Source organism: Carassius auratus, chromosome 1, assembly GCF_003368295.1.
Source record: "Carassius auratus strain Wakin chromosome 1, ASM336829v1, whole genome shotgun sequence".
NCBI classification, from domain to species: Eukaryota; Metazoa; Chordata; class Actinopteri; order Cypriniformes; family Cyprinidae; genus Carassius; species Carassius auratus.
Genome location: NC_039243.1, coordinates 11,962,618 through 11,987,169, shown reverse-complemented (window position 1 = coordinate 11,987,169; position 24,552 = coordinate 11,962,618). Strand labels below are relative to the sequence as shown.

At 36.8% G+C, this 24,552-nt stretch overlaps 2 protein-coding genes across 5 annotated transcripts in view; one reads left to right on the top strand and one right to left on the bottom strand.

Moving 5' to 3' along the window:
- The first annotated feature begins 1,202 nt into the window (after positions 1-1,202).
- Positions 1,203-8,530, top strand: LOC113109397 (uncharacterized). Of its 2 annotated transcripts, XM_026273000.1 has the most exons (18): positions 1,205-1,721; positions 1,811-1,975; positions 2,054-2,172; positions 2,285-2,453; positions 2,634-2,746; positions 3,403-3,955; positions 4,113-4,237; positions 4,399-4,642; positions 4,773-4,909; positions 4,982-5,072; positions 5,164-5,286; positions 6,467-6,639; positions 6,713-6,810; positions 6,885-7,012; positions 7,196-7,376; positions 7,616-7,757; positions 7,850-7,919; positions 8,058-8,530. In XM_026273000.1, the coding sequence occupies exons 1-18, from the start codon at positions 1,283-1,285 to the stop codon at positions 8,078-8,080; spliced, it is 3,093 nt and encodes a 1,030-aa protein (XP_026128785.1). In that variant the 5' UTR covers positions 1,205-1,282; the 3' UTR covers positions 8,081-8,530. The 2 variants fall into 2 exon arrangements, with proteins under 2 accessions (XP_026128784.1, XP_026128785.1); XM_026272999.1 differs by lacking the exon at positions 8,058-8,530 and having other exon boundaries at positions 1,203-1,721; positions 7,850-8,051.
- evi5l (ecotropic viral integration site 5 like) overlaps positions 8,424-24,552 on the bottom strand; it is a 42,874-nt gene continuing 26,745 nt past the window's right edge. The window contains exons 14-24 of one of the 3 annotated variants that reach the window (XM_026273034.1): positions 24,394-24,510; positions 24,031-24,171; positions 23,710-23,874; positions 22,591-22,737; positions 22,053-22,148; positions 21,843-21,938; positions 18,081-18,288; positions 10,051-10,223; positions 9,742-9,858; positions 8,979-9,144; positions 8,424-8,751 (exon numbers count right to left, since the gene is read on the bottom strand). In XM_026273034.1, the coding sequence (XP_026128819.1) occupies positions 8,654-8,751; positions 8,979-9,144; positions 9,742-9,858; positions 10,051-10,223; positions 18,081-18,288; positions 21,843-21,938; positions 22,053-22,148; positions 22,591-22,737; positions 23,710-23,874; positions 24,031-24,171; positions 24,394-24,510 (1,524 nt within the window). In that variant the 3' untranslated portion in view covers positions 8,424-8,653. Of the gene's footprint in view, positions 8,752-8,978; positions 9,145-9,741; positions 9,859-10,050; positions 10,224-13,822; positions 18,289-21,842; positions 21,939-22,052; positions 22,149-22,590; positions 22,738-23,709; positions 23,875-24,030; positions 24,172-24,393; positions 24,511-24,552 lie in introns of those variants that run through there. The other 2 variants (XM_026273030.1, XM_026273024.1) reach the window with 2 other exon arrangements.

Sequence of the window (24,552 nt, the reverse complement as noted above, 5' to 3'; positions counted from 1 at the left end):
TTGATTTGATTAATTTATGCTTTCACAAATTCCATGACTGTCCATATTAAAATGTAAGTTTAATTTACATGACTGGATTTTGAGATTCCGTACTCGTTTTCTGCTTCGCGGAAATCATAGCGTTGTATGCGTCAAGAACCGGGTTTGAACGGGACCTCGGTACTACCGGTCGTTAACCCAGCTATTAGAAAACTTGCATTTGTCCAAGAAGACGACGATGGTTGTCCAGTCATTGAAGATATGCCTTGAAGCAAGTCTAAAATAAAACGTAAGCCAGCCACTTCTGTTGAGCGCGCAGTGTTCTGAGATGATGCCGAACGACCACTGAATATGACGTCAGCATGAGACGGAGACGGAAGATCTTTGATTATGTGCCCAGATATGCTAAAGCCCATATAAACGAACTAACACGAACGCAGATAGAATTTCAATCAGAATAAGACACCTGATAGTCTGGAAAAAATAATACCTAATTTGGAAAAAAATAATACCTCTGAGACCACATTTAACACTTTTAATGGCCTTAAATTTGACCATTTTGATTTATCACTTTTTAATACTTTTTAAAACCCCGCGGACACCCTGATATAATTTTTTTTTTATAAATCCGTTTAAATTATATTAAGCCTTAAAGTTCTGCATAATTAAGAGCGTGGTCACTTTCAACGCGTCGTGATATGTGGGCGTGGCTTCAGCAACCAGCTCCCGGATTTTTTTGCCCATTTTCGATTGTCCAGGAGAGTCGCGTGGTGAAGCTGCCAAGTCACTTGTCTCCGTTAAATCCAATGGGGTCGCTGTGTCCATTTCTTTTACTGTCAATGGTGCGAACCCGGTGCTCTAGGAATGAATGAGAAAAGCGGTAAACTGAAACCCACCTGTCGCAAAAAGTCAGTGACTTCTTTTATAAAACTATATAAATAAATTCCTATAGGAGAAAATTAAATTCCATTAAAATCAATCAGAATGTTAAATTCTAGGAATCCAGTAAGACCCTAAAGGATAAACTGAAATTCCAATATAACTTTTTTGACAGGAATAAAAAAAAAAAAGTAAAACTTCCATTAGTAGGCCTATTTATGATTTAAATGCATTTCAAGGGTAAGTTAGGCTACTTTTGAAAAGTTAACTTATCCAGACAAAAAAAAAAAACAAAAAAAAAAAAAACACGTCACTGTCACTGACACATTTACAGGTGGTCTAGATTAATTCGTTGATTAGACTCGCTGTTTGCCCGTGCGAGCTTCGGTTCACATGTGAGGTAGCGTTAAGCAGCAAACTGGCGATGTCTTGCGAACTAAAAGCCTTCGTTTCAGTTTTGATATTATCAGCAATAGCACTTCATCTCATCTGTCGTTCTTTTAGCTCTACGCCTAAGTGGGAAGACCTTAGTTATTCCGGAGAAAGCAGTTTTAGTAGAGTGTTGTACGATTTTGCCAGCAAAACCGGATTTTCACCTCAGCTCCAAAGCGATGCGTCGGAATTCAAAGCAACAAATCCGAATGGAAAGCGCTTTCGACGCGCCAGTTCAAAACTTCAAGTCACAGCTGGTTTTCCCAGTGAAAAAAAGAAAGAAACGCTTCCTCTTCAGTCGAATAAATCCACGTATGAATTTCGATCCGACGACAGTGCAGCTACACATTCTAACACGGAGAACGCTACACTAACAGGTTTCCCCAAAAGAGCTCTTGAAATCGAATCTGGATTTCAAGGTGACGCCCCAGGTGTGTTTACCTTAAATGTGGAAATATGAAGGTTTTGGTGTGTTTTTGAAATAGATTATTTTTTTTAACTAATGAATTAACCCCCCAAGCATTTGGAAGATTGGCAATCCCGGGGAAATTTTATGCTTCTCAAAGTGGGTCCAGCTCCCAATCCACCGATATGGATAAGACATTACCTAAAGTACACTGTTCAGAAGAAGTAATGACTTTAACAGCGACTGGAAAAGATTACACGAACATCTTTGTAGATAGAGGTGAGGAATTCAAGTGTATTCTTTTTTTTTTAAAACTGATGGTCCTAAAGAAAATTAACTGGTATGTTTTATTCACAGTGGATGCAGCCCCACTGCATTTATTCCAGGTACCTGCATATTGTGGTTATTCTGTCAGGGTCACATGGGAAGATCTGGTCCTAATAGTCCCATATGATGGGTGCTACATCATACAAGAGGTGCCAAATATTTCATCTTGTACTGTAGACTTTGTTCTGATACGTTTAATCAATAATAATAAAAAAATAATGGTCCAGATTTAACCTTTTAATCAGTCTTTCCGCGTTTCAGAATGGCAGTTATGTTCTTTCACTGCTGTGGTGGGGCAGTCCCATAAAGATATCCTGTCCTATGACACCTGTGAACTCACAACCAACCCCTTCTGTCTTGTGCTCTCATTTTGGCATGGTCATTAAAATAGAAGGAGCCCGGGACGCTGCAGAGAAACACAAGGTTAAAGGTAGGTTAAATGAAACTAATAATTTTAATCTCCTTAAAATATAAATTAATGAGTTGTTCTCGCATTGATATAAATTGTCTTGTAATTAGAATCTTGCCAAAAAAAGTTTACTTTATATAAACTTACAGTTGTCTTCAGTGAATCAAGATGAGTCTTAAATGCAGTTTTTGTTATCCACAGTGAATGGGAAAATACTGCCTCTCATGTCTGAGACGTGTGCGTATCGCATACATTCTCCTCCTGAGGTTGTTCTACTCCATACTGTTTACAGCTCAAGATGTGTGACCGTTACGGTAAGAAACAGATATTTAAAATGAAGGTATTTAAAGTCTCTTACATTCGTTATAAATTACCACATTTGTCCACTTATTGATTTTGATGCATTAGGCTTATAGTACGTCATTCAGATTTGACACAAATAGTCTATCCTCAAAAGTAGTATTTTACTCTGTATTCAACAACTATTTCATGGTTTTCTTGTGATGATAAAATAATTTCTTAGATATACCACACTCACTTTGGTTTCCAAATAAAAGGTTTCCAAATTAATAAAAGGCACTGAAGCAAGTTTGTTAATGTTTAGAGTTTCCAGAACACACTAATACTTGACCTTGGTATCATTTTTAAAATATCACTGAGATGCTTATATTAAATGTAAGAGACCTTTTAATATATCGTTATTATGGGCAGTTACAGCCAACTCGATTGTCTGCAAGTATACAACAATCATTGAAACATTTAATATATTCTTAATTATTTTCTACTGCATCACAGTTCATGGTTGTCACCTCCAAATTTGTTTTCATATCTAAACAAATAATAAAATCACTAAAGGAGCATTCAGTGTTCTCAATGTCACAAAAGGTCCTTTTTGAAACCGTCACAGCTTGCTTTGAAGGAGATATGGAGCCGTGTTTCAGCTCATGAAGTTTTGCTTGTATTTCTGTAGGATAAAGAAAACATCCTTGATGTGATTTTGGATGGAAGTCAGTTCACCCTCTCATGTCCCTTTCCTCACCACCTGATTCCCTTTCTTCCTTACCTTTATTCTCATCCATACCATAAATCACTGCCACCAGCTCCCATTTATCCCAAATATCCCCTTCATCATCCAGCACCTCTTTTTGATGACGCTGTGGATCAAATACCACAAACGCAAGAAGAGACCGTACCTCAAGACCCAACGATACCCCCTCCACAATATTCACCACACCCTGTATCCTGTCCCCCTTATCCTGAGAAATTCTGTTCTCAGTACCCCATGCCATATCATCAGCCAGCCGTTACCACTGCTTCACAACCAACCATCCAGCCATGGACGTCATTTCCTCAAACTACATACAATCCTCTGGCCTCTCTAGTTATGCAAAAGACCCCACTCCCTGTGTTTCCTACGACTCCATCTACACCACCCTCCCAGATGTCCCCCTCTCTTAATTGCATGAGGAATAAAATAATGGCAACTTTGCCCTCAGCAAAAGAGGACTCCATTAAAGTCAAAGGTGAGATATATAACATGAGACGTTCTATGAGGATTAAGGGACTTATTTAAAAAAGAGAAACAACTGTAACTTTCTGGTAGTGTAGTTTATTTGCACACATACATACACATCAAAACTTTTTTGTTTTTTTGCTTTTCTGTGGTGGTATTATTTGAAGACACTGAGACAAAAACCTGGATCTCCATTGCATCAGTACAAGCAGCCTGTAATTACACACTCCACTCCAGAGATGGCAGTGTTGTGCTCTCTTCACCACTGCCTTCCTGCCACACAAAGAAAATGGTGAGCCCTCAGGGTTGAGATTCAGCACATTCCAGTGTGCTATTGAATAAGTCAGTTATTGAATTAAAATACAATAATAAACCTTAATTCAAAATTGGAATATAATTGAATGTATGATTCACTCTTCCTGCTGCCTGCCTTCTCTCTTTTTACCTCTTCAGTCCCCCACAGTGATCTCTCTATCTGTCCGGTTCTGGGATCTCTCTCAACTGCGATACCGAACCCTACAGCTTCAGTGTCACTACACTGAGGATATAGACACACAACCATTGCACCAAATCATACCTCAACTTACGACTGAACCCACAGCCACTCAACCACCCTCTAAATTTGAAGTGTTGTGTTCTAGCCAACATATGAGTGTAAAACTGCCACCTGGACCAACATCGAGCCTCTATGTACAGGGTGAGTTTGTGGTCTGTTCAGAAAGCATACTCTGTTGAATAATTTCCCATGACAATGAGGCAATTATAGGTTGTATTGAGACTTGTATTAAAAAAAAAAAACTAATAATAATTTTTTTTTTTTTTTATAGACCCTTCCAATGGGATGAAAACAGAAGCTGTTAGTATTTTGGAGGCCCCCAGTCATTGTGGGTACTCTGTGAAAAGGGATCAAGATGGTACCATCAACATCCTCCTGCCTTACTCTTCCTGTCACATGACTCAGAAGGTCTGTGTTGTCATTTGTTATGCAAGTTGTACTGCTACTCTGGTTTCTTGAATATTTGTTTCTGTTAATCAGGATGGACTGTACAGGATTATATTAAAATATCAGACACCGAAAGGGCTCGCAGCTGAGTCATTGCTGTCGTGTCAGGTTGTAACAAGTCAAGGTACAATATGAATCTTTCTTATGAGTGGATTCAAACATTGTTACTTAAAAAAAAAAAACGTATTTAAAAACTTTGCAGTTTTGTGTTTTAGAGTGTAATGTTGCACCTGATCAGCAGTTGGTCTGTGGATCTGGGGTGTTATCGTCATCCGAGTGCCATGACAGAGGCTGCTGCTATTCTACAGACACCCAATCATGTCATTACCCCATGGACGGTGAGCTGGACAATATTAAATTATAACAGAAACGCAAACCTTAATTCAACATTTATTGTGTAGTAATTTACAATAAATCTCAACCTAATTATCGGAGTATGCTTACAATTCTAAAGAAGATTTGGCAACACAAAACGTGTGCGTGTTATTTATATATATATATATATATAAAATGCATGATAAAGGTGTTCGTAAAGTACTTTAATTAGCAGTGTAATGTTACATGTATTAGCCCTGAATCATCATGCTATGGACGTCATGGTTCGGTTCAATGCAGTTAGACGACGAATACAGTCAGTCACAGACGTTCAGTCCAGAAGGGGCCACACGTGGTAAGAATCAAAGAACCTCCTGCTTGTTTTAAATCAGCAGTTTGGGAAAGTTTCAGGTTCTAGAGTTGCGGAATTGCAGTCATTTTCTAAAATGTAATTTGTGTGGAATTTCTATGAAGATAAAACAAAAGCTCACTGTTCGCAATGCTCGAACTGTGGGAATTCATGTATCCTATGAGGGGAAGTGACCATCTTCAGAAATGTTTCGATGGCATTTTCTTTTCCTCTTACTTCCATATAATGCCAAAGTAGTTTATAAGCCAGCTGCTTTAACAGCAGTAAGCAGGGAAACTCTATTTCTGTTATTTTACATTACTCTTATTATTCATGAGGTCATAGATCGCATCATTAGGTACCAATAAAAGGCATAATATATATTTTTATAATGCATTCTATAAAAAGGCTACAAGTAAAGAATTACCTTTTTTTTCCTTACAGTGGTTTTGAAAAGCGGCTGGTACTTTTTTTCTTTTTTTTTTAGCAAAAACCTTAAACCAAAAATAGTACACCTTTAAATTAAACCAAAATGTAATCAGATTACTTGTGTATGGTAAGAAGGTCAATTACAAAAAGTGTATTTTATATGTCAATATACTTTTGCCTGGAGTAGCATTGGGACTCAGAAGGTATGGCTTTTTTTATATTATTATTATTATTATTATTATTATTATTATTATTATTATTATTATTGTATTATTATTATCCAAAACATTCTAAACTGATAGCTGTATTTTCTTCATTTTACAACATTGTTTTTTTTGTGTGTAAAGTTTCTTTACAAAAGACTTCTCAAAATCCAACAAGAACATTTCCAAGAAACATAAGTGTATTTTGTGTATCCCAATCAGAATGCACAATGGATCGACATTTTGTTTTCTCGATCCACTCATCTGCCGCGGATCCGCCCCTATCCCCCGCCAGCCTCGTCACAGCTGGCGACAACCCTTGCACACCCCAAAAAGTTACTGCTGACTGGGCCCTCTTCAAGATCCCTCTGGATGAATGCGGGGCGCACAGATATGTGAGTAGATTCATTGCAATAGGTATGTATCTGAGGGCATGTGTGCATACAAGTCTAACTGAAAGGTCTCCAGGAGGTGGGTAAAACGGTCGTCTACATGGTGGAGATCCTGAATAGAGTGCAGCCCCTCAGTCTAAGTTACGGTACCATCACTAGAGAGTCGCCTGTAAGGTACACATGAAAGTACAGTTACACTGATACACAAAGAGCCAAGCAACATGCTGAGATGTTCCCTGTTGTCCCAGACTACTGGTTGAGTGTCGGTATTTACCTGGATCGGTGATAAGTGTGGGTTATCTGGTGAAAAGCCCATCCCTCGGACCTTCTATCAAAGCTCAGGGGGTGTTTGGGGTTCAGCTCCGGATTGCAAAAGGTTTGTTAAAACATTTTCTTCATATAAAACCTAGCTGAGCCATTTACAATATGTTAAAAATATTAAACATTTTCCCAAGTGGAATGCTACTATGTTCAAGAAAATCTAGGCATTTGGTGACACTTGCAACCAAAAAAGTGATTTATAAGATTGTGTATTTAACTACAACCTCTTTTCATTCAGATGAGCTCTACATTGATTTCTACCCACAATACCACCAGCCCCTGCGTATGCTTCTGGGGAAACCCCTCTACCTGGAAGTGCGTCTGCTAAACCCTCCAGACCCCACTGCTGTACTGCTGGTGCATTACTGTGTGGCATATCCACGCTCTGCAAAATCTGCCTGGATCCTTATTTATGATGGGTACAAGATGTTTGCTTTAAAACCGCATGAAAGCACTGACGTTTCTAGCATAGTTTTATGGGAACAAACTGAAATTGTAAATGTTGCTTTAGCCAAAAACACTGGTTTATATACTGTATACTGTCACTTTTAATTCAAGTTAATGCATCCTTGCGGAGGAAGTCTTTGTTAGAATAAGAGATTATTATTATAGATTTTTTTTTTTTTTTTTAATAATAATTTCAAACTTCTGACTTTAGGTGCCCAAATTTTCTTGACCAGACCCCGACCCACAAGCCTCCTGCTACACCTGAAGAGGCCCTGATCAATCACGTTAGACGATTCACGATCACTACGTTCCAGTTCCTACCTGAAGATGCAGACCTGCAGACAGATGAGGAGGTAAAAAGCAGCTCTGGGAGTGCTTGGAAAAATAGTCGATTCACAGAAAATATTAATTAAATTTGAAATTCGACAATGTCTTTTTCCCACAGATTTATTTTATGTGTTCAACGGAGGTTTGTCTGCCCTCAGATGGTCCATGTGTTGAGGGCTGCTTTACAGGTGAGTGTCAGCCATTGTACTTCATTCCCTCAGTATGCAATTACAGCCACTTTTTTTTTTTTTTTTAAACCATCTCTGATTTCTAATAAGTCTTTAGTCATTTGTAATTTTTTCAGCTTAAGCTCTCTGTCCTTCCAGATCCCTCTAATATGAAGCCCTGAGAGAAGGCTGATGAGCTGGATGAAGCCCAACTAATAAATCACCATTCTTTTTGTTTGACAGATACATATACACAGTCTCAAAAGAAAATGTAAATTAAGTATTTTCTTTATGCTGAAGTTTTGTTTAAAATGGTGTCTAATTAAATAGACTTTAGAAGGAGAAAAAAAAAACTTGTGATATCTGATTGTTGCCATCTGTGGATTTATGCAAGTTCACCTTGAGCTATAAACAAATGTTTTGCAGTGACTCAAATAAACCTGTGGTCATCAGCTGTGCTGCTGCTTGACTCATTTCAGTATTACCGGATCCGGTAGTTTACATTGCATTCAATTGTGCACTGTATATTTTACTTTCCTTTTATTAATGATGCACAGCTATGACACTTTCATTTATATCACACATAACACTGTTCTTAAGCTCTGCTGCATGAACAAAAGACTTGGTTTGAACATATAGGAGAAAGTATGCACTTGATAATTTATAATACTTGTGTTTAAAGTTAACTTATGTACATTCTCAAAGGGTCTCGTTTGGGTAGGCCCTCAGATCCTCTTGGAGGAGAGTGTGTGTGTTCAGCTGAAGGGTCTGTAGTGTTTTCTGCTGTGTGTGATCAGGTTGGAGCTCTGACTGAAGGCTTTACCACACACTTTACAAACATGTGGCTTCTCTCCTAAACAAAATAGAAAATGAACCTTGTCAAATGGGGAGCGATGAAAATGTGCTCAATATCTTGGAAATGGAAAGCAATATACTTTGAATAGAATGCTGGACGGAACATATTCCTGCAGATTGTGGTGATTTTCTAAGGTTCTGATAACTTACAAAATACCCCCCCCCCCTTTCATATATCCAAATGATTCAATCCAATTCAAAGTTTCAAATCTCTGTGAGTCTCACCCGTGTGTATGAAGGTGTGTTTCTTCATGTCGGATTTCTGGTGGAATCTCTTGCCACAGTACTGACAGGGATACGGCCGTGTGTCCGAGTGGATCAGGAGGTGGGTGGACAGAGTGGACGAGCGTTTGAATACCTTCCCACATTCCTTACACTCAAATGTTCGTTCCTGAAATCCACAATGAGTTTTCACAATTTAAAAATACATGTATAGTTTAACAAGAATCAGCATACAAAAATGACTGTTTTACAAGCAAGATTTAATACTGTATATATAGATATACTTTATTCAAAGAAATAATGGTTGCACTTTATTTTACAGTACGTGTACTAACATGTAGTTATGGTATACTTGCAGTGTATTTATCTAAGAAAGTTCTGGTAATACAAGGTAACTACATGGGGTAGGGTAAGGTTTAGGGTTAGGTTCAGGGTTAGTACCTAGTTATTACATAGTTATTGTAATTACTAAAATAAGTACATAGTATGTACATGAGGAACAGGACTGTAAAATAAAGTGCTACCGAAATAATCGCTCACAAAAAAGGTAGAAACACCTACTAACCTACATACTAAATATTAGAAACAAAGTTGGAACTTGCAGAGATTAAGTGCCATACTTTAAAAAAACAAGAGAAGAATATTCACTTACTAAACCATTTACTAAAGCTGCAGTTACATTATTCAGCATCAGAGGGAGACATATAACAACTTTTATCAGGAAGACCTTAAAAAAAAAAAACACATAGCAAAGGAATGGTCCTACCTTTATCCTACATGGCATCACAGGGTCCTTGCTGTCACAGAATACCAGAGACCGTCCATGATGACTACCATGCGATCTGTACAAGTGAGACTCCAGACGAGTAAGAGATGAGAAAACCTAAAGTAAAAATTCAAAACAGAACTATTCAAAGAGCGAGTCAGGAAGTGAAGAGTTTTTTTCCCCATCATAGAAAGACTTGAGACCAAAATAAAGTGAAATACAATCAAAGCGCTACTCAAGGAAAACGTTTTGACTTGTATTTCTTGGTGAGCATGATTTATGGACTTGGGGTTCCTGGGGGACACATACCTTGCCACATAAGCTGCAATGTTTTGGGCCCAAATCCCTCCGAGTACTCATCAGAGAACAGTCCAGTGAACTGTCTCTGCTGCTGATCCCTTGCATGTCTGCTATGTCTCTAGAGTTGACAGGTAACCAGTGCACTGGAGATGGAGAAGGACCGTACCGGAAATCTACTGGATCTGCAGAAACTCAGTAAAGAAGAAGTATTAAACACATGAGAAGAGCTGAACATTGCGACATTTTTTCCCCCCATTGCTATACAAAAAATAAAAAGGGTTCCCCAAAACCGCCTCATGCATTTAGAAAAAATATAATTTTGTTGATTTACATACCTTTTTTCCAGTCATTATTGAGACTGTTGTGTGTACTGTTTTGCTGCATGACTGGAGAATATGCTTGTATCTCTTGGCCTGATTCCTCTGGCAGTGTAGCCACTTTTATGGGGACAGACCAACCCACCAGGCCTAGATAGGGCACGTCAGCGATGGGAAGAGAGGAGCGAAAACCTCCCTTCCTGCTCTTTTTCACCAGAAATGAACGAGGCATAATGAACAAAGAAAGCTAGAACCAGCGACAGAGATGATTGTCCTGCAAGACCAAAAATGGAGAGAGGGAAATAAAATATACAACAACCATATTAACAGAGACATGATGTATATTAAATCTCAGCATAATATATGTATTGATTTAAATGAGAATTGAATGTGCACTAGTAACCAAATTCTGATTTATGCTTATAATGAAATTATTTTCAGTAGGGGAAACAAAGATTCTCTTAATATTTTTTTCCTATATCTCTCTGCTCTGGTTCAGCATCAATGACTCCAAATTTTGCAAGCAACAGCCTTTGTGAGGGCAAAAATGCATTTCTCAAATAAAAGGATTAAAGTTTTTTGTTCTTTTTGACAACAAATTAAATACGAACTCTGGATACTAAACAGAAATGTGTTCTCATCTTGCCAAGTCAGAGATTCTCAGATGCTTATCAGAGCAAGTTCATGACGGCGTATTCCTGTTGAAACACTAAAATCCCCATCATCACTTCATGAAATGAGTAAAAATCTCTATAACACCTGCTGTTATGTCTAATCTTGTTTTATGATGTCATGTAATAGGTCTAGGTAAAAATAAATAAAAAAATTGATTAAAATATTGTGGAAAATTTCCAAAATATACTGAAAACTATATAACAGCATATATATATATATATATATATATATATATATATATATATATATATATATATATATATAAATCAGTTTATTAAGTCTGTGTAACATACAATGTAGTGATTTTAAATAAAAGTTCATTAAATACTCAACATACTATATAAGTAAAATTTAAACAGTGATGATTGTTTTAGTAAATCTTCGTCATATTGACTATCCTTTTAGTCATGAGACTGATGAAGTACTAATATATGAAATTCAAAATATTAACTCTTTAATATTAAATTAAATATTAAATATTAAACTTTCGCAACTCAACTCATTTGTGTTTACTAGGGTAAAAGCTGACTACAGAACTTAAAACAAATGTTGAATTAGTATAAAGTTTGAAAAATAAAATAGCCATTACGAATTGAGACTACAGTAGTGTTTTCAAATTAATTTTTCATCTGTTTTTGTTTTACCACAGACAGAAAATCTTACAGTGATATATTATGGTGTTGATAAAAAACAAACTATATTTTCATATCACAGATGTATTAAATGTACACTATTGCGTATAATTTTGACAATTTTCTGGTAATTCAAGTACAAATAGGATATATATCTAAAACATCTCAAACAATTTGTGCGATTATTTCAAATGATAATTTCAACTTATTACATATTGTAATGTAATGTACATAAAGTATTAAATTAGATTACATAAGATAAGTTCAAAGATGCATATTTGATTTTTAGGTTTAATATATAATTTAATCAAGGCCTATATTAAGTATTGAGTTACTTGCTGTGAAGACAGGTGGTTTTAGGGGTTTTGAGTGAAAATCACATAATCTATTTCAAAACTAATGGCAGTTGAGTGATTCCTGTCAGTGCACTGCCAGTAGTTCTAAACGAACTTCTCAACTTGTTAAATAAACTGTTACTTACCAGTAAATGCGTCCAGGGCGAGCCAATAGTTTCACGAGGTGTTTCTATAATAAAATGCACATTAAATGCAGTATACTCCTGACTGTGTAAATTGCAAGCAAATTAGGCCGAGCTACGCTGTTGTGTCTCTGTCACTAGCAGTAATAAATCACTGAGGACAGGTGCGCGTTCCTTAAAGCGCAGCAAAACTGAAACTTCGGTAACGCGCGCTCACAGCACCGGCCGACCACAGACGCGTCAGTTTCCGCCGCGCGCTCTGACTCGAGCTGTTACAAACCAGACTTATGCTAACCGTAACTGCTGCTGCTGCTGCAGTTCGAAGGAAAACTACCAGCAAAATAAATCAGGGTGGTCTCATCGAAAAGTCAGCCTTTTCTGTTGGTTACACATCTTAAGCACTTGTTTCGTTTAGCTGTGGATGTGACTAATGAAAAACACTGAGGTAATTTTACATTCTCTTTGCAAAAATGACTGCAGTAGTCATTCATTGCAAATGTAAACCATAGGTAGGCCTTACTGTGATATGGTTTTGAAGGCGCGATTATGACACATCATTCTAACTCAGATTTGCTTTTGTCCTTGAAGGTATTAAACAGTCACAGACCCCACGCAGACAGATGAAGAAGGGAGAAAGAGAAGGAAAAGTGATGAGAGTGTAGAAAGACTGATGAACCGCGGAGAGTGTGGTTGAGTGAGTGACTGTGAGGTGCAACAACACTTAGCTCTTTTACCCATGCCTTAAAACCATATAAATAACTGACATTAAGTCCTCACATTTAGGCCAACCAACATGACATTTACACTGTAGGGATGGCGAATAGGAGGAAACACTGCAGTTTGCAGGTTTATGGGTTTAGCAAGAAATTTGTAGAGTCAAGTGGGGCTCCAATGTTGTTTGGACACCAAAATTCATCAAAACATCTAGTTAGACTCTGGTGGTTCTCAGTCGTTTTAGACTGAAAAATGTTACATTTTGATTTTCAGTGCTTATATATGTAGTTATATACACATACCGGGTTACTATATATTATTTTCTAATATTTCCGTTATTTTATATAAACATAAATGCTGCATAATTTTTCTAGTACCATGAATAGACACTGGACCACAAAACCAGTCTTAAGTTGCTATATGTTTGTATAGCAATAATAATATCATACATTATTATCGACTTAAAACACATCTCTTCCATCTTTATTTGACTCTCTAACTTTAGCACTATTTTAATTCTATTCTTAAAATAAATAAATAATCAAACTACCTTGCTAATCTTTTTGTATTCTGTCTATTTTTTTATTTATTATACAATAATATAAAGAAGGCCCTCTAACATTAGCTGCTCTATTATTTTTCTATTCCGTCTTCTTTTTATTTATTATATATATTTAAAAGCCCTTGCTATGTCTACTGCATTTAAGCTAACTGTGACTTGTTACAGCACTTGTATGTCAATGCTCTTTTGTTGTTTTTGATCACTTCCATTGTCCTCATTTGTAAGTCACTTTGGATAAAAGCGTCTGCTAAATGACTAGTCATTTAATGACTATGTAAATGTAAATGTATAGCTTAGGCCTTAGTAATGATTGAAGAGTTTTTGAATTTTCATCCCTTTAACATACAAATCCCTTTAAAGCTAAAAGTAGCGTCATGACACCAACATTTGAACTTTGCAAATGTATAGCATAAATGTTTATTCATTTTTTAATACATTTTATTTTCAAATACAGAACACTGGATCATCATTTGATAACACTGCCATTTATATATCTTTAGTACTGTCAATCTTAATAACACATCAGTAAAAGTGTAGGAGAGAGAGGATGTGGTCTGATGAGTGTAACGTGGAGACTAGGACATTTACGTACTGTGGAGGTAAGGCAGCTGCTTTTTGGGTTGCTGTTTTGATACACACAATGTTTGAAATAGCAGTCAAACCATATTTGAATGAAGACATTGAATACAGTACATACAGTATGCACATTTTCTGTATGCTTGGAACACTTGACAAATATTATTTCCCCCAATTTATGCATTCATCTCCACATTTACTTATCTTGAAGAAAATGTAAGACAAAAGAAAAACCTGTTATTATACTGCAATATTAAACTATCCTGATAAAAGAGGCATTCTAATTCAATAAGTGTTTCTTTCAACAGTGACTTTCTGCAAGTTCATGCATAAAGGCGGACATTTATGCATTTTGTTTTAATTAGGTCATCTACTGTAACGACGACATACCTTCCCTGAAACCAATCAGGGTTTCATTATGATCATTGGTTACATGGCAACCTTCAAACAATAACAACGACAACAAAGATAGCGAGATAAACACCGGCATGGAAGATGCTACCAAAAAATAATAATAAATAAATAAATAATTAACTGCTGTGATAACAGTGTACAAAAGAATTCAGTTTCAACTGTTACAGTGATATAGTGCTTCTGAGATATGTGATAGACTTGATGCATGGAAAACTGACTCATAATACCACAAAGTACTGATATTATTATCACCGTAACCTTCTTCATTCATCTTTTTCTTCTTCCACTGATTAGAACTCAATTCAGCCACTCTGAAGGTGATTGAAATTAGAGCTCAATGTGAGATACAAATGTGTTTGACCAAATATTAACCACCCACCGGCGATCTGAAAATGGTATGTTCCTGCTCAGGTAACATAAATGGGCTTGACAAAGCCTTTCCAATAAGACTGGCTTTTTGTTTTAAACAAAACCAACTCACTAAACAACAACTCGCACTCCAAGTTAATTTCAAAACAGCCATTTCTGATTTCCTATTAGCAAATATTCTTCAGAAGCTAAAACTCACACCACAAAACCGTTGTGTTTTGTAATCAAGATGTGAGGTAAGCTTCCTTCGACTATTTGAAATCCAACAGTCCCAAACCAGAACAAATGTTGGTACAACAACTGCTCGGCAAAGATTTTCGGCTTCAGGGACCCTCTGAGGTTTCTCTTTAAAGACCAGCAAGAAATGAAAGGTGCAAAGCAACTTCCTTTACTTGCTGCTTTCTTGTACAGAACGGAGTTTATAAAAGGTACTCACTTCTGAAACTGGTTTTGTGTATGGTTTTAAATGTTACAGAGGTCACTGGGTAACAGGAAGGATGTTCTAAATCAGAGTAAAGCCCTAGTAGAGATGATACTAGGGAGGTTTAGTTTTATAGTGCAATATGAAACAATATTAAAACCTCGTGTCCATTTGCATAAAATATAATTATTGGTCTATCACACTGTTATTTCTCAGTCTGTCATTTTTTTTTCCGGGTATGATGTATATGTGTATATAAGTGCAAGGGGCATTATAGATTTGATCAAAGGAAAAATATCAACTCTACAGCAAGCGATTCGACACAAACCATTTATAAACAATTTTGCATTAGACAAAAGACAATGTTCAGTTGGTTCAACACTGTGGTATGTTAAAACAGCAACCCTAGGTTACCTTGAGAACTTACAACCACTCAATAAAAGATATGCTTTATAAACACACTTAAATAGTTTTCATGACATATTCAGCACATACTGTGAATACTTCTCCCCAAAACTCTAATGTCTGGTAATGCATCACACTGTCAGAGACATGACTGAGAGCAGCTTCTCACTGGCTTTTGTCTATAACCAGTAAATGGTGCAAATGTCGGCAATGTATTGTTTTTTAGAAAGTCATGTAAACATGTAAAATGTCTGATGAATGCAACAAATGACAAGGTTTAGCAAAACGAGGCAGTGGCAATGACACTGATGTACCATGTGTGGTCAGAAAAACACAGCATCGTAGACAGTACTGAGTTAGATGGAAGTCTTCAAGACAGGTTACGAAATTGTGGGTTAAAAAAAACTGAATTGACCAAGCTCTATCAAAGGGAAAAAAACCTGTTACAAGTATGAAATATTTGTATAATATAATGCATATGTATATACAAAACCACCCATTATTTTGCAATTAACTGTAGATTACATTTGTTTGTAAACCTTTCCTAGTTCAGTCAAATGCGAGCAAGCTTTAGCTCTACAAATGAACTTCTTCAATATCAACCAAGAGCAACAGTCTTCACAAATGCTTCAGGAAGTTGCTTTGGAATCGGCACAAACAAGATAGATAACTGCCTTAAGATGATTAACAGTTGAAATGTGAAATGCAAATCAATATGATAAAGCTGCTTGGGGGTATTTATGTAGTGTACAAATCTAGGCAACTCAAGCGTCAAGTCAATAATAACTTCACAGTATATTTTGGACTTATAGATCTACCTTATATGGGAGAGGGGTTGTCCTTATGAACATATGTAAAATAATAATAATAAAACACCTAACTAGATATGTCATAGCAGCAGTTGTTATTCTTTCCTTTACCCTTTTTTTAAAGTCATCTCTTTTCTGGAGACCCTGTAGTTTCAGCTTCATAACGTTTTTCAGGATTGGCACAGAAGAATAGTATAAATTAAATAGTTTGGCCTCTGTACGCGTGAAGTGCATGTACATTAACATTATAAAAAATAAAAATAAACATACAAAATAAATAGACAATTAACATAATGCTGACAGTTTTCTTTTGCAATGGATTCTTTCCATCCAAAAGTTTGATCACACACAGTTTGATCACACACAGATACATGGATGAGCTATGGTAATATTCATCTATGTAACTATTAACTTCCCTATTATGTTATTATATAATAAGACTTCGTTCATTCTTATTTTCTCTCCTTCGGCCTTCACCTCCAATTAAAGTGATTGTAGTGTCTGTTGCGTTTGAGATAAACATAAAAGGTGCACATCCCCTCCACAGGAACAAGACAGAGAAACAAAAGAACGTCTGCTGCTATCCTCTAAACAAACAGCTGAGATGCTCCCTATGTTAGGTGCCAACGGAGCATGACAAAGACAATCCCATGCTTTGACAGGATGCTGCTAACTTGTGTACCAGAAGGTGCATCTCCTGCTTGCTTTTTCTTTCGTCAGTCACCTCATTTCTAGCCAGACGGCTGTTGTATTTGGCGAAGTTGGTATGCTTACAGGGATTGAGTGACTGATTCAATTAGAGGTAGTTTCAAGGCCACATTGTTTTGTTTGAAAAGAGAAAAATGGCAAAAATGACCACACTTTCTGGCACTCAAGAGAAGAGGACAGTTTGTGAATGTATATTGGTATTTGTTATACAGAAGTCCAAACTCAGTCGTGGGAAGAGATGCAATATGTTTAAGACAACATGCAACAGACACACTGACGAAAAAAGACAAAGAGACAGAGGCTGTGTCCGAAACTGAAGGCAGCTGCCATGTATTTGTATAAAAGGACCACCTTCCAAAACACCAAACGTCACATCTAATGAGCTAGAACTAATTCAAGGAAAGTTTAGATGAACAAGTATTTAGTGACTACAAAATGCTGTGTAGAAATGTAAACTCAAGCTTTTAGAAACATGAGGAAAGGGCATTTATGTATTATTGTATTTTTAATCTCTTTATCAGATGTCGTTTGATCTCTAACCACCAAACTGAGTGCACAGGATTGTGGAGATATTATAAGTCGAACAAATGGAAGGCAAACACTGAATTTGGATATGCCTTGGTGCCCCTGTAGCTTCATTTACTGCCAGAAAAGGTGCGTTTTTCAAGTTTCGGACACAGCTCGAGTGAGGGCCAAGTATATTGTGAGAATGTCGTGCTATGCATCGAGTTCCTGTCCTTCCTCTGACAGCTTTTGGGTGAATGTACATAATCTCTCTCTCACTCTATATATCTGTGCATTTTTTGCAGTCTATTCCTAAAGGACTCTTTCCATCACGTCTCACCATTTCAAGCCATCTCAGTTCTCGAGTCCTTCGCTGCACACCATGCTCGGGTAAAGCTGCTGCTGGTTAGGCAGAGGGTCTTGGCAGGGGGTTTGGATGGGGTTCCTTTCCTCGCCGTCGCTGTCCGTGCTGCCTTGACTGTCCAGACGAGGTGACGAATGGTGCGGATACAGGGAGGTTACGGGTAAGTGGCTCTGAAGAGGGTCCTCGTCCGAACTGAGGTAATCACCTTCTGCAGATGCTGGGCTTTCCAAACATAGGTCCTGATATACGCCTTCACCAGTATTCTGGAACTTGGAGGGTTGTCCACGCAGCCGCCTGATCTAAAATGTTTAAGAGAAAGGAGTTGACAATCCCAATACTCTGGCAAATATTCTTACAAATGCACAGTTCTGCAGAAAAGACCAATTTTACCAATGCTGGAACAATGCCTGTCTAGCAGAAGGACCAGCATAAGCAAAATGTAAGAATATGGTAAGAATTAAAAAAAACACAGTATACACTATGAAAACATTGCAAAATTAGTTGTTTGCCCTGAGACCATCAAAGATTTAGATGACTTCTTTTATTTAGGAAAACTAAAATCTTTAGCTGAAAACTGGTCCTTGGTGATTCATAAAATGCAAGTCATGAAGAACTGGTTCAAAAGAATGATCTGTTCGCAAATCAGAAATCAATGCAGACCGTTTAGCTGAGGCTATGGATTACAGGTAATAATATTGTAAATGATGTTCAGCTTCTTGCACAGACAGATTGTTTCACTTCATAAGATATCAATGTATTGCCAGGAGCCACAGGTATTAATTTTGTGATCCCTGATATGCTTTTTTTTGTATTCTCAAAGATGTGCAGCTGCTGACTTGCATTTTATGAATTACCAAGGACCACAGTTTCAGCTTAAAATCTTCTTTACTGTTCTACTGAAGAAAGAAAGTCACCTACATCTTGGATGGCCTGAGGATGAGTAAATTAAAGAGATAGTTCACTCAAAAAGTTAAATTAGCCCATGATTTACTCACGCTTAGGATTCTCTAGGTGTATCTGACATTCCTCTTTCAGACGAACACAATCGCTGTTATATTTAAAATGTCCTGCTTGTCCAAGCTGTATAATGACAGTGAATGGTGCCCTGGTTTTTTAAGCCTTTATTCACAATTTGTACAGTGTCCCAACTTTTTTGGAATCGGGTTTGTAAGAAACTGTACTAGTTCATGATAGGTGTTTTGTTTTCCTTTCTCCCCTGTGCTTCCACATTAGTCATTCTTCTCCTTGGAGTTAACGTTGCACTTTCTGCTACGCCCACGTCATTCGCTCAAACGCCTTGTCATTAACGTGCCCGGTTGAGCGACTGGAAACTGGAGATTACAGTTAATAAATATAAAAAAAATATATATATTTTTTCTTACACTGACACATTGTTTCACTTCAGAAGGCCTTTATTAACACCTCAGAGCCATTTGGAGTCGTTTTATGATGGATGGATGCAGTGTTTTAAGCTTTAAAAACAAGGCCACCATTCACTGCCATTGACAATTTGGACAATTTGAAATATAATGTGATTGTGTTCGTCTGAAAGTGGATACATCAGATATGCCTAGAATACCATGAATGTGAGTAAATCATGGGTTCATTTTTAGGTGAACTATCCCTTTAAAAAGCACATTTTTCTTTTTAGGTGAACTATCCCTTTAAAAAAAAACTAACAAAATTGGCAATAATGGATCATAAAACACTGACTCATTTTTGACCTTATAAAAAGATTAAATCTAAAAAATGCTCATAACATGAGTTTATGATTTATTTTCTGTAGGGCTGGGATTCAATTCCAAAAAGAATTGAAGAGGACCTTTGCAACTGATTCCATCAAAGATACTCATTTCTAGACTTCTCAGTTCCACAGAGCAAATCATTCATTTGCCTCTTGATCGCTCGTTACTTGTAATGGGAAGTCTGAATTATTTCTGCAAACAAGTTCTTTCAGATGGTTTATTTCAGTGAATTGGTTAAAAAAATTACTGCAGCCATTTTTTTGTCATGGTATGTCATTGAAAACATTCAATGTGTGAACGCATATTGCTAATTATTACGTTACATTCGCTTACATTACATTAATGAGTTTTCAATCTGTGATCCTGTGTGTTGAATAACATAGAACTGACAAATATTGATTAGCCATTTAAAGTAAGAATGACACTTTTTTTCATTTAAATTGAAATTTAGTGGTTTAATTTATAAATTTTATTTACCAACAACTAACTACAAAGCTGTTTTTGATATTTAGCTTTTGTGGTACCATTTGTATGTTTAAACCTGCATGTGAATATTTTTTACGACTATGGACGTGTGTGAATCATGTAGACAGTGGATTTTCTTGCGTGACAGAAATGGACCACAAATTTTTGCTCTCATTTCAGATCTTCCCTTCTGAGTCAGTGAGCATGAGTGTGTGTGTTTGCATGTCTGTGTGTGTGTGTGTGTGTCCTAACATTCATGAAAGCCTAAAACAGGTATTATGCTAAAATCTCAGATCTGAAACGTCATGGGTTTCCCAATAAGTGCTTTAGCAATTTGCGCGTGTGGGAGTGGGAGGGGCTGTGGTTAACCAATGGAAAAGCGTCCTGAGACAATCATCTACACAAGCCCCACCTCTCACTTCCTCTGTCTGGTTGATCTCGTTTCAGCCAAAACCACAGAGCAAAAAGTCAGTGCACAGCACTTCTGAATTAGGACATCACCGAGATTTTTTAAAAGTACGGTTAATGAAACAAATCTTAACGAAAAACACGTTCAGTGCTGAAACATTGAACAACTGCAAGATGTGTAATAGTGCACAAAGAATTATATATATATATATATATATATATATATATATATATATGATATTTCTTAATAAAATATCTATTTAAAACACTAGTTATTTTATACTGTTGAAGAACAAAGTAAAAAAAAAAAATCCTCTAAAATTCACTATCATTTGTTATATCAGATTAGAAGGTTTTGTTTTGATAATAAAGTATCCTAAATCTTTGGCACTACCCAACAAATGGTGACCCTATTTCGTAGCTAAATATGAGCTGATGTAAAACGCTGCAGTAAAATCCGTCCTTTGAAAGCGCCCACAATGCATCTCAACACAGTGATTACAGTAACCATGAAACTGGAGCACAATCGCTTCACATTTGTATGTAAACACTGACACAAGCAAAGAAATCGAGCGAGAGGAAACGTGAGTGACGATGACAAAATCAAAAACGAAAAGAGGGACGAAAATGAGAAACGGAGTGATACATGAACAGAGAGGTGAAAGAGAGGGAAATAAATACAAGAGAACGAGAATGTCAACACACTCTCACACCCCCCTGTCACGAAAGGCTTTTCTACAAATGAGCAAGATCATCACATGAAGTGCGTGAGATCAAGCTGTGACTGGGTGCGTGGGTAAGCACCACAGTATCAAACCATCAAAGCCATCTGTGTGTGTGAGGGCATATGGGGGAATGGGGAAAAAGATTTTCGAGTGGTTTTTATTGTGGTTAGGGAGGGTCCCAAATGCCAAGAATACCACTTTAAAACTGTGTACAAAGTTAATCACCAATAAGAACAGCGACAAAGTGCAGACAGGAAAATGTAGATGATAAAATATATAAAAAGCCATACTAACTGACATAAATGACACTTCAAGAAAAGTAGAAGCCAGGTTTTGCCGTAACTTGGGATCATGGGAAAACGTCTTGTTTTTTTTACAGAAAAAAGTGTGGGTTGTGAACTTTATGGAGTTTTTTCTGATCACATAGGCAGATTATATAGATTGTGACAGATAGCAGCTAGACTTGCACACTAGTGTGTGTACATGTGTGTTTGTTTGTGACGGCCTCACCTCATTCTTGAGTTCAGTGATCTGCTCCCTCAGTTGAGTTATATACTGGCTGGAGTCTGAGTGATTCAGCTGGCCTTGGATCAGTCCCTCCTCTTTCTGCAGGAAATACATACACGTACACTTAATTATACTCATACAGTGGTTGGCAGCACTTTTATGAAGATTTCTAAACCTGTTAAACAGACACGGATAATGGCCTGTATTTCTCACCTGTATTTCTAGCTCGGCTATCTTTTGCCGGAGTTCAGCCATAGAGGCCATGCTGTCAGCTTCTCTTAGACGGACTGCCATCACCTCTTCTTTGCTCTGAAAGAAAAGTGAAATGCACTGGTATTAAAATTCTGCCTGATAATTCTGATAAGCATTTGTCAATGTCCGATGTCTGATGAAAGATAAAAGGTATATATTAAACATTTTGTTTAAATTAAATCACATGTAACGCATTGAAAACTAAGGTCAAACATTTTAAATGCTACAAATGAATTTAGGCATCACAGTAATATAAAGTACAGTATGAAAACATGTTGTAATGTATGGGATTTTCTTATGAAATTGTTGTTATTATTTTTTTATTTTTGAGATGAAAGACAACACTGAAAGAAAACATTTTTTCTGTAAACTCAGTATTTTCCTGTAAACAACCGATATGGTATTGATACAGTATATGACACATCCCATTTACTGTTTATCTCACTGAATATTCAGTTATCTGTTCTTCCTGTATTGTATGACTGTGAATGCACTGCACCTTGCAGTCAGACTCGGCCATCTTTCTTTTCATTTCGTTGAGCTGGCTTTGTAGTGTTTTGTTGTGGGAAAGCGCATTCTGCAGTCTCTCCTGCAGGCCAGCGCTCTCTTGTTCATGTCTGATAACTAGATTACAGTTGATCTGGTTCTGTGAAGACAGAAAGAAACGTGTGAGAAATTTCCGTTGTTTTGGTTGCTAAACTTTATCTTCTATTTTAGGAAAACAACAAACAAACTTACGGTCAAACTTACTAATGCATCATGATTTATGCGTGAAAATATTAGGGGTGTGAATCGTCACTGGTTTCGCGATCCGATTGCGATTATCATGCCAACGATTCAATTCAATTCGTTATCACGTTGCATCACTATTTGTCACATCCTCAATTTTCAATATTAAGGCACATGGCTACATTTTCATATTCATTTCATACTAAATTTATTTTATGCATTTTTATTAAATTACGTAAGCAAGCAATAGTAATTTTTACAAATAATTACAAATGGAAAATAAATCAAAACAATTGTTAAGAATTTAACGAGCAAATATAAAGTAATAAAAGGGGATAAAGACAATTTCAAGTGCTAAGCACAAACTGTTAACATCAATTTTGTATCACAAAAGTATTCTGAGTTGCAAGTGCATTTCGTCGCAGCCGTGAGATTCAGGACAAAAAACACAAAGCACAATTTTGCTTCCCTCCACCATTTTTAGTTAGCGTGACAAACGCGTATGCAAATGACGTCAGCAGGCAATAATCAATTAATGTCCGCATCGCGATGCATCGTAGACACAATTTCAACACCCCTAGAAAATATTCACATAGAAGTTTAATGTACTAAAAAGTATGCATGCATGATAAGTTAGAGTACACACTAATTTGTTACAAGAGAACTGTGGCATTTATATTTCAGCTAGTCGGCGAGTCTCAATTTAGAAGTTTTTAACACTTAAACTAAAATAAATTAATAGCATATTTAAAAAAAAGGTTTTATATATATATATATATATATATATATATATATATATATATATATATATATATATATAAAAATAAAAAACTATAATGGTATATCAATGATACTAAAATAACACTGATATGGATATTGTAGTTCTAACCTGGCTCTCCAGCTGCAGGTTTTTAAGTTTGACCTCTTTGAGTTCAGCTTGACCCTGAGCCTCTCGTAGTCTCAGACTCATCAGTTTGTCCTGTAGCTCATTCATCGCATTCTTTTTAGGAGACTCCTTCCAATGGCCTACTCCTCCACCACGAGATGTATGATGCTGTCATAGAAAATTACATTCACAAATAATTAGATTTGTAGACCAGTAGAGGGTCCAACAAAGTATGTTGCCACATGAAATTTTATATATCAATTTTCCCTTTTTTATGAATGCCACAACAATTGAGTTCAGTAGAGCTGAATAGAGATTCTGCACCTGCCAGCAGTGGTTGAGATCAGTAACGGCCTCTTGCATCTCTCTGAAGGAGCGCAGAGTCTCCTGCTCTCTCAGTTTCACCAGCTTCAGCTCATCCTGCAGCTGAGCTACATTGATTTCATCAGGCAGAGAGCTGTTCCTCTACAGCACACAGACAATACTCCATTAAGTCCTATACTTCAGCATCATTTAGTAAAAGCTTTGATAGAGTATAGTTAACTACTAGTCATTTGTAAGTAATAGTTTCACTCATTTGTATGTGCACAAGGCGTATGAGCTGTATCATCACCACTGATCTAAAAATCACCATTGAGGCAAAACATTATTTTTTTTTTGAAGAGTCAAAGACACACATGCACACACCTTTTCCAGATCGAGCACTTTGTCCTGCATTTCTTTCAGAGCACTGAGTAATTCTGCTTCCTGTAGACGAGTCTGTTCCAACTGAGTCTGCAGCCCACTCACAAACTCCTCTGTATACTGCAGACAGAGAGACAAAATGGTCTGAAACCCTGAAGACTG

Excerpts from the sequence above, each read along its gene's own strand:
- LOC113109397 (XM_026272999.1), top strand. The coding sequence starts at position 1,283 with ATGTCTTGCGAACTAAAAGCCTTCGTTTCAGTTTTGATATTATCAGCA. Across the intron at positions 2,173-2,284 it reads GGTGCTACATCATACAAGAG|AATGGCAGTTATGTTCTTTC; the intron begins GTGCCAAATATT and ends TCCGCGTTTCAG. Across the intron at positions 4,238-4,398 it reads CCTGCCACACAAAGAAAATG|TCCCCCACAGTGATCTCTCT; the intron begins GTGAGCCCTCAG and ends TTACCTCTTCAG.